This window comes from Miscanthus floridulus, chromosome 14 (assembly GCF_019320115.1).
Source record: "Miscanthus floridulus cultivar M001 chromosome 14, ASM1932011v1, whole genome shotgun sequence".
NCBI lineage: Eukaryota > Viridiplantae > Streptophyta > Magnoliopsida > Poales > Poaceae > Miscanthus > Miscanthus floridulus.
The window spans coordinates 21987014-21996074 of NC_089593.1; the positions used below are offsets into that span (position 1 = coordinate 21987014).

The 9061-nt window shown below is 43.5% G+C and overlaps 1 protein-coding gene and 1 pseudogene across 1 annotated transcript; one reads left to right on the plus strand and one right to left on the minus strand.

Annotated features, from left to right (window-relative positions):
- Positions 1 to 3202: 3202 nt before the first annotated feature.
- LOC136504455 (calcineurin B-like protein 6) lies at positions 3203 to 7396 on the minus strand. Its single transcript, XM_066499398.1, has 9 exons — positions 7211 to 7396; positions 6616 to 6773; positions 6425 to 6507; positions 6251 to 6310; positions 5654 to 5762; positions 4894 to 4946; positions 4439 to 4519; positions 4253 to 4365; positions 3203 to 3449 (listed from the first exon to the last, which is right to left on the minus strand). The coding sequence occupies exons 2-9, from the start codon at positions 6728 to 6730 to the stop codon at positions 3392 to 3394; spliced, it is 672 nt and encodes a 223-aa protein (XP_066355495.1). The 5' UTR covers positions 6731 to 6773; positions 7211 to 7396; the 3' UTR covers positions 3203 to 3391.
- A 696-nt stretch (positions 7397 to 8092) lies between these two features.
- On the plus strand, positions 8093 to 8798 carry LOC136502648 (uncharacterized; annotated as a pseudogene).
- Positions 8799 to 9061: the final 263 nt, after the last annotated feature.

The window sequence follows — 9061 nt, forward strand, 5'->3', positions numbered from 1 at the left end:
GGATCCATGGACAAACCTTATGGCGGGTAATACCCTCTAGTGCTTACGCGGGCAGTCTTATGGGCACGAGGCATCTACAGAATTAGATTTAGTTAGGTTAGATTAGAAGCAGTAATTTTCATAAAAGAATAAGGCAAAAGAAGCATAAAACTTTAGCAAATAACAAGGGTGAGATAGAAAGCATGAAATGAGTGAAGCAAAAGAAGCTAAAATGACCATTGCTAACTAGGCTTGCGTCCTACAGTCAATACGGCTCTGATACCAATCTGTCACACCCAATTTTTAGGATAAAATGGGGTGCAAAACCTTATGTGCGCCCAGAGATCAGTCACACACATAAGCCGACAAATTATGAATAGTATCATTACCAATGTTTATTACATCACGAATAAGACAGAGTTATTACATAAGTATAGCACAAATAATAAAAAGATCTATCGCGGAAGCTCCAATTCACAGGGACGTCGACTGGTTGACCACAAGTCTAGTAGTCCTCAGGGAAATCATCATTCTCAAGGTCATCTGTTACCCATTCGGGATTTTTATCCAAATAATGAAAATAAACAAGCGTAAATACATGTCGTACTTAACAAGTGTAACACGGGGTTCATGAGGCTCAAAAGGCTAGACATAGGCTTAACAGCGGTCAGCTTTTAGTTGTCACAATTTTAGCTTATGAGTAGCATCAAGGTGTTTCAGTCCCCAAAGTAGAACACATGATTAGATGTAAACATGAGTAATGAATAGCATAAACAGATATTACTTAGTGATCATCTATTCCATAAATGTTCTAAGGCCGCTCGTGATCGAGAGCACGGCTGATATACCAGTTTTGCACTCTGCAGAGGTTGTACACTTTCACTGTGAGTCGTGATTCCCATATGCCCGGATTTATAACTCCCAAAACACTTCCAAGGTGAGCAGGCAGGGGTCACTATGAAGCCTTTCAAAGGTTCGTCTAACAAGTTAGGGCCATTAGATTCACTCGGCAAATAGTTATAGGAACCCCCTATCAAATGGCACAATTCCTTCACGGCTGTACACATAAGAGTAGAGGTTGTCCTGTACCTGATTCGTCAAGCCATTCTTATGCCAATAAAGGTAACCACTAACAAGCTAGAAAAGGTCCCCATACTGAGCCAAAGCCAGAGCCATGTAGCTCTCACAGCTGTACTGTAAGTCCCGGATGATCACTTACAGATAAGTCCTTAGGGAGAGGAATCTGAAGCATTTAGAAAGTAGCTAAACACTCCAACCCCCTGTTTCCATGTTGCTAAAAAGTCATATTTTAGCGTTTATTGCATATACCATTAGTCAAGTTACTAGATCATGGTTTAATTGAGCTCTAGCAAGGCTACCCGAATGCATAACACATAGGTGACAAGGCAATAGTCCAATTCTAGGAAATTCCTAACAAGAAGACACATGCACATGGATTTAATGAATTAAAGTGAATAGGAAACAAAGATGATCCCATGCTATACTTGCCTTGAGCAACGTACTCCTGCCGGTCCTGCTCGTCAAAGTCGTACCCTTGATCTTCCGAGAACTGCTCACCGTCTATACTCGATAACCACAGCAACATACAAGCATCCATGAACAATCATGCAAAGCAAACAAGGCTACATATTAGAACAGTACACCAATTGCAAAGAATCTAGATGAAAAGTTTGGAAAACGAATCTACATCTCGCTATGAACACACAGACGCGAAGATCACAAAAATCGGATCTAAAACGAAAAAGTTATGGTTTAAACAAGATTTCCTATAGACAAATAATAGATTAGATCTAAGCTCGTATTATAAAAGTTGGAAACCTACTTTACAGTAGCGTAAACATGTAGATTACTTAATTACGAACCCAACACAACTTGAACGGATCTAATCGGAGTTAAAACGAAGATTTTACGGCTAAAACAAGTTGAATGGCAAAACTGTGAATAACTGAAAACGTATTTCAATAAAACCGAACCAAAATACGCTTTTATAAAGAGAAAACGAAATCTGGAAACGCGCTTTGGACTGCGGGTTGAATCTGGAATAATTATAAGGGCGTATTTGAAAGATTGGCAGCGAAGGGGTATCTGTAGATCTGGGCCATTGGATTAGAAACCGATGGATGAGATCTGATTTGGCGGAAAAAGAAAAAAAAACAGTCGGCACAGTACTGCCGGCGGCTTGACGCCATGGCCGGCGTGCTGGAGCTCGCGGTTCCCGGCTTGCAGCGCACTCCACGTCGAAAGAAAAAGACAGAGGGAGAGAGGAAGGGACGGCGAACTCACCGGACCCGAAACTGAGGACCGAGAGGCGGTAGAAACGGCCCGGCGCAAGCTGGCAGTGGAGGTCGGCGGCGGCGCTCGAGCGAGAAGCGACTGCGGCTGCTTGGCGAAGAAAAACGGACGCTAGATGGGATAGGGGAGAGAGGAGGGGTGCGACGCTATTTATGGGGACGGAATTCCTTGGGCGCGACGTCAAGGAGAGCATGGCCGAGTCGGACTCAATCGGCGACGGCACAGTGTCCTCCTGGAACACGAACAAGGGGAAGATGGGTCTGACTCGCGGGCCCGACCGGTCAGCGGCGGGGAACGGCGCTTGCGCGAGCACGGCTTGCGGCTGGGCGCGTGACTAGGCCGGGGATGCTGGGCTTCGGCTTGCGGCGCGGGGCCGATGGTGCTGGGCTGCGCGAGCTGGGCTGGCTCTGGAGCAAGCCAAGCGGGCCTCAGCGGGTAAGAAGCAAAGCAGGCCAGCGCGGGAAAGAGAAGGCCACAGCGGCAACAGCAGGCCTTCGGGCCGAAAAGGAGGAGAAGAAAGTTATTCTTTTTTTTCGAATTTTTCTTCAAAGCAAGTTAAAAATGCAATTTCAACTCAATTCGAAATCTGACTTCAAACCAAGCAATTCAAAATAGTATGCAGTGGCATGTATGCACATTCATGGTTGTCAACCTATATTTGATTTTATTCCTAATAAAATTATTATTTCCTAAATTCAAATGCCCATAAAATGCTTAACAAATCAATTTCCCCTATTTAAAAATGTTGTAAAATTTAGGGTGTTACATGCTCAAGGAAGAAGACGGGTACCGCGGTTTTGACCGTAACCAAGCCAGCCCATGCGTGGCCTAAAAAACGGTTTATTATGGGCTGGTTCCTGGGTTGGGCCGGTTTGTAACCGAACCATGTACCGGTTGAATTTGAAGAACATTTTATGAACACATGACAAGAAACGCTTCATGCTGCAATTCTGTGCACAATAGCAATACTCACTATACAGAAGGACATGCCACCACATGAAATTTACATTTCCAAGGAAACAAAAACACACTAGTGCCCCCCACAGAACCTGATCTGTTGTGCCCCAGGGGCTTGAATGGTGCCTTAAACGATGGGACCTCACGCATCCTCTACTTGAGAGTTGAACACAAAGCTTGGAAATGTTGTGGTGATATCCCTGTTCAAAAATTAATCCACAATAAGAACAATATTTCAATAAATGTTGTCACTTCATCAAACATACACAGATTCAGTAAAAACAGCAAAAAAAAAAGGATCAATCTATATTTTTTTGTCCAAGTTTGAATTAGCAATCATGATAGTGCACCATCAGCACAGAATACCCCCATCTTTCTCCAAATAAGGATCTGAAAGAGAAAAAGAAGCGATCTGGCAAGCAAAGATTTTATGAAAATATTCCCTCCATTTCACTCTACTTGTTCATGCCTCAGAATTATCTGTTTCAACATATCTGTCCAAGGGTGGAAATGATGGTGTTTTATTGTGATTTTTCCTGTTATTATAGTCCCAAAACCACAAGATACTTCTGTTCTTTCCAACAAACTTCCAATCCACAGAGGGTGGCCTTTTTCTTCTCTAACAACAAGGCTATTAATATCTTCATTATCACGATTAAGAAGACATTAAACAGACATAACACAGAGTATACCAAAGGGCACTTGAATTAAAGCTTGTCGAAAACAGAAAAAGTATCCGGTGCACGACATGTGCATCATAACATGAAAATTCACAATAAAAGTATAAGACACAATAGTTTTGACCCACTGAGGAACAATTGACTAAAACTATTCTGAGACCATGGACATACAGAGAAATCGAGGGGGCAGGTGGTTTATGTTCTGGGTTAACAAATATAGTATGAGCTAGTGAGCTTCACATAAGAAGTCTGGAACCCAAGTAGAAGTCCAGGAAGAAAACTCAAATTGTTAAGAAAAGGGAAAACTCATCAAGAGTACTGACCGGAGATATGGGAGGGTCATATTTTTTAACAAAGATGGATGCCTCAAGACAAGGCTACGCCATTCCTCCTTGTCAATTTTCCCGTCGTGCTTTGTATCTGCTTCCTCAAATGTCTAGTAACATCAAAAAGTATGAGCAACCAAGCATAAGTCCAATAGATATATAGGTATATGTACTCCGATATACCTTATCGATAATGCCTTCAATAATATCATCTGAAAGATTCATTCCTGACTCAGCAAGTGTTGCGACCACCATTTGCTTGACCTGACAATCAAGAACAAACACAACATCATTTCATTGCTGATGGCTGCATTTAATGGCAAATGGGATATACTTCGTGCAAGCAAATATAAGAACAATCCTCAAAAAGGGTTGTCTATGAGGGCTTCAGTTTAGACTCATAGATGTTCAACACATCAGCTTAGTTCAATTCAATTTGAGAAATAAATTTCCACTGACGATAAAATCATATGCTAAATTGGAACCTGACTTGAGAGGGTGAATAATTATATTCACGTACAAGCTAGTGTAGCAAATGTAGGAAAAATATATGCAACATGGAACATGCAAACCAATCATATGCACTAATACATGGAAGAAGTGATTTATTAAGATAAGGATAAGCATGTGGAAGGTACCTCCTGCTTTTCAATGAAACCTTGTTGTTTGAGATCATACAATTTGAAAGCAACTGCAAGTTGATAGGAAACAAGATAATGAGAGTGAACAATTAGTGTGACACATGCATAATTTCCCAAAGTAGAATAAACTGAATTGGTTAGCTACATACTCATTCTAAATAGTTCATCATAGAAACTTCCCAAACCTAAAGATTTTGTATGTGCATGGTAGAGATGCAGGTTGCAGGCCACTAATATACTCTACAGAGCCTTAGCAGGTAACGAAATCAAAATAAACTATTTCTGGACGCAACAAAAAGGAGTTAGTGTTAGTCCATTTAACCCATGTACCACATCAGGAATGAATGTCTAGTCCAATTTTTTGCAATGTTCATTCTTTTGTAAAGCTGAAGGGCATCACATGCATTACAGTTCCAGCTGCCTATCATGTCCACAAGTGTTTTCATGGATATTTAGTAACAGTAATGACTCAACATCTTATCTTGAATTATTATCACATATTAAAGTAGTAACTGGCATAGTTTAAAAGGCGGTTAGGCGTCCAGGCGAGTGCTTGGTATGCCTGGACGCCTAGGCGGCGCCTAGGCGACGCCTTGGCCACAAGGCGCCACTGTTTCCCAGACGAGCTGGGTACGCCTGGACGCCTAGGCGTCGCCTAGGCGACGCCTTGAAAACTATGGTAACTGGATACTCGGTCACTTATGTAGCATTTTCAGGAATAAATAAATGAATGAATAAATTAAGCATGAAGGCTTACAATCTATTTTGTCATCAATTGGTGCACTTGGATGGAACACAGAAAGGGCTCGAGCAAATTCCTCAAATTCAAGAATTCCATTGTGCTTTGTGTCAAACAAGTCAAATACCTAAGTCAATGAATCAAAAACAGGATACCTTAGTGTTTACTCAGATCAACCCAAAAAAAATATGCATATTTTGAAAATCAAACGAATTTGTAACAAAGAGACAGAGAATTCACATTGAGCACACTCCCTTCCAATTACACATGCAGACAATTGAAATGTGTTAACGGCTTAACGCATGCCCACAGAAACATGTGTGTAAGCATATGATTGAAGCTTAAAAGGCTCAGGGTCCATGGCATCCTACCACTGTTCTAGACAGCTTGCCATAATGTGATTAACGTCAATGTTCATAAAACAAATATTGTACTGGTGATCCTTTTATAAAACAGAACTAGAAAAACAATGTGACCCAAATAGCAAAAAGAACACAATAATTGGGCAAGAACAGACTGAATAGTGAATACCGTGATGTTCTCAGCAGCGAGCTTTGCTTTCATGACAACAAAATTTTCACTGACAAAATGTATATAAGGATCCAGTGGACATACCCGATCAGCAAACATGCTATCCTTTCTGTTGGTCTTAAACAGGGCTAATTGGAATTCTTCCTGCAGATAATACGTCAAAGCTCCAAGGAGAGATCAGACAATCATGGTTTCATGGAAACAAAAATGCCATTCATTACCACTCCCCACTCAAAGAAATTAGTACAACTTACAGACCTTGTTAATCAAGCCATCATCAACCACAGCACTGCTAATCTTCTTGAACAGTTCATACAGAGCCTCGATTTCATTCACATTAACTGCAAAACACAGGAAATCCACTGCTGAATAAATGGCAACAGACGAAACAAGCGTCTGAAAATATAGACTGATTCCGTAGAAGCAAGCGAGAGTAAAAAAGAGCATACAAACAGTCTCTCTAGCCAGGCGTTCGGGGTCCTCAAGGCCCTTTGGCCGATTGGGTATGTCAAGGTCGCAGCACTTGAGCAGGGCAGAGGCGAGCCGTCGAACAAAGTCCACCATTGCACACGCTACGAACAGCTATTCAAATGAACACGTCTCCGAGCTGCAAAAGATCAGGAAGAAGTGGGTCAGGACCGACGACCTCAGCGCACGCGAGCAATTTCCACGACCGGATGACACCACACCACCCACCCAGTTCCCCTTCCGATTGGAGCAGAATCCCATAAAAAAAAGGAAACCAACCACTTCCCCGCTCAGGATCACCGGATCACAGCTCAGCTGGAAGCCACGCGAATCGTAATCCCGACCAGCGCCCCGATACCTCGGGACACGGACACGAAATCAAGCCAGAAACGGATCCCGTCGCCGCCAAAACGCCGTCGCAAGCACGCGCCACCGCGGGTCCGCATTCTCTCCGGGACTCCCGGCTCCTACGCGCGAGCGGCGCGGCCATGGGATCCCACGCATCGGAGTTTTCCGGCCCGGGGGGCGAGATGGGATTCGTGCACGAGAAGGGATCGGTAGGGCAGAAGGCCTCACCTCATCGGGGATCCTCCTCGCGGACGGAGGCGGGTTGTTTGCGGCGTGGAGCGACGGAGAGCGGGGGCCGGCGGTGAGAGATTACGGCCTCGCTGGGGCGGGGGAAGGGCGTGGCCGGGAGAGGAGGGAGGGAGCGAATTGCCGGAGGAGGAGGAGCGCCACGTCAGCGGTTCTGGAACCTGAGGATGTCGTTGGTATGTTCTCCTCGTGATCTCGTCCCAGATCCCGGGCACATTCCTGGGCCGAGAGGTAGATGGGCTTTCGTGACCGGGTGGTGTGGGCTTGTCCGTCTTTTTTGTTTTTTTCCTTTTTTCGAAACATTCTCTCAAATATGCCCCTAGCGAAATGCTTTTAAAAAATAGACCCTTATTTTGGCGCCATTGTAATTGGCGCTAAGGTCACACAGCATGGCGCCAGTGAAATTGGCGCCAAGACACCTCCGCCGACGCAAACGTGGAGCTGACATGGCAGTGGTCTTGGCGCCATCGTTATTAGCGCCACGATAATTGGCGCCAAGCCTGGCGCCAAAGATCTTGGCGCCAAGACCCTCTTTTAAAAAATCCACCCCTCTTCCTACCCGAACCATCCTCATTTTGTTCCTCCTCTCTCTTGGGGAAACCTGCCCGAACCATCCTTATTTTCTTTCTCCTCCCTTTCGGGTTTTCTCTGTCTCCACTTCGCCCTACCTCACAAATCGACATATTGGGCCGTGGAAAGTTGATTTTGATCCATAGTTCTTCGAGAGCAAGGTATCCTCTCACCCCTCCTAGTTTTTTTTCGTATCGATTCGGTATATATCAGTCGTGTTTTTAACCTAAGAATCGTCACTAGGGTCGTTGTTTATGCACTTTTTAATATTCGTATGTATTATACAACTGTAGGATGCCAAGACGTGGAAAAGATAGCAAACCAAGGTATGCGTTCATTGTTGCGCATCACATGGTAAACCCTAGGTTTAGGGTTAATTGTTATTTGCTTTCTTTTATTATAACGAAATTTGTTCAATTGTAGTTATGTCTGGATGACCAGAAGTCCCTACGACCCAAAGCTGCTCCCTAGCGGTGTGCCAAGACCCATGTGCTTTTGTGGTGATCCTTGCAAGGTAGATATTTCTGAAAGATGAGGCAACCTATAGGCAGAGGTATTGGATGTGTTTCAATTTTACTTGGAAGCCTATAGAGCGTTAGCGCCGCAGTACATTTATTGTGAGAAATTGCTATTGTTTATTAATTATTTTGTGTCATATAAAGTCTTGCATATTTATTTGTTTTTTTAACAATTGCCTTTGTTGCAGACCCCTCCATCGCTCTGTGATTTTGAATAGTGGATCGACACTAAGATCAAGGAGTCAGACAAGCGGCTTCTACAAGGCCTGAAGAAGTGGGATACAAAGCGTCTAGAGATATTGGAGAAGGGACACAGAGAGGAGGCAGCAGAAAAGGAGCAGAAGGAAGAGGAGGAAAGGAGGTGTGTTGCTGCGTACAGGGAGGAGAGGGAGAAGAAGCTTGAGTGCGTGCGTCGAGCAAAGGCAGCGATGGAGAATCCCGATGTCTAGAGAAAGAGAAAGTTGCCTCGTTGCACTCAGTAGTTTGCATGACTTGCTAGTTCTATGGTTTATTTATGAACAATGTTGTCTATGGACTATGCAATGTGTTGTCATTTAATGCACTTTAAGTATGGGCGTACCTAGGGCATGTTCTGCGTTATTTAGTTTGTCAGCATGTACTTCATATGTTATTGTGTTGTTTAATGTGCCCTATTATTGGACCTTTCACAGTGTTATGGGTTGTATTATTTGTACTCATAATATTAAGTTTAATATTACAGAGGTAGTGAAACTAGTTCTCAAAG

Excerpts from the sequence above, each read along its gene's own strand:
- LOC136504455 (XM_066499398.1), bottom strand. The coding sequence starts at position 6,730 with ATGGTGGACTTTGTTCGACGGCTCGCCTCTGCCCTGCTCAAGTGCTGC. Across the intron at positions 4,520-4,893 it reads GTTTCATTGAAAAGCAGGAG|GTCAAGCAAATGGTGGTCGC; the intron begins GTACCTTCCACA and ends CTTGATTGTCAG. Across the intron at positions 3,450-4,252 it reads ATGACCCTCCCATATCTCCG|GGATATCACCACAACATTTC; the intron begins GTCAGTACTCTT and ends ATTTTTGAACAG.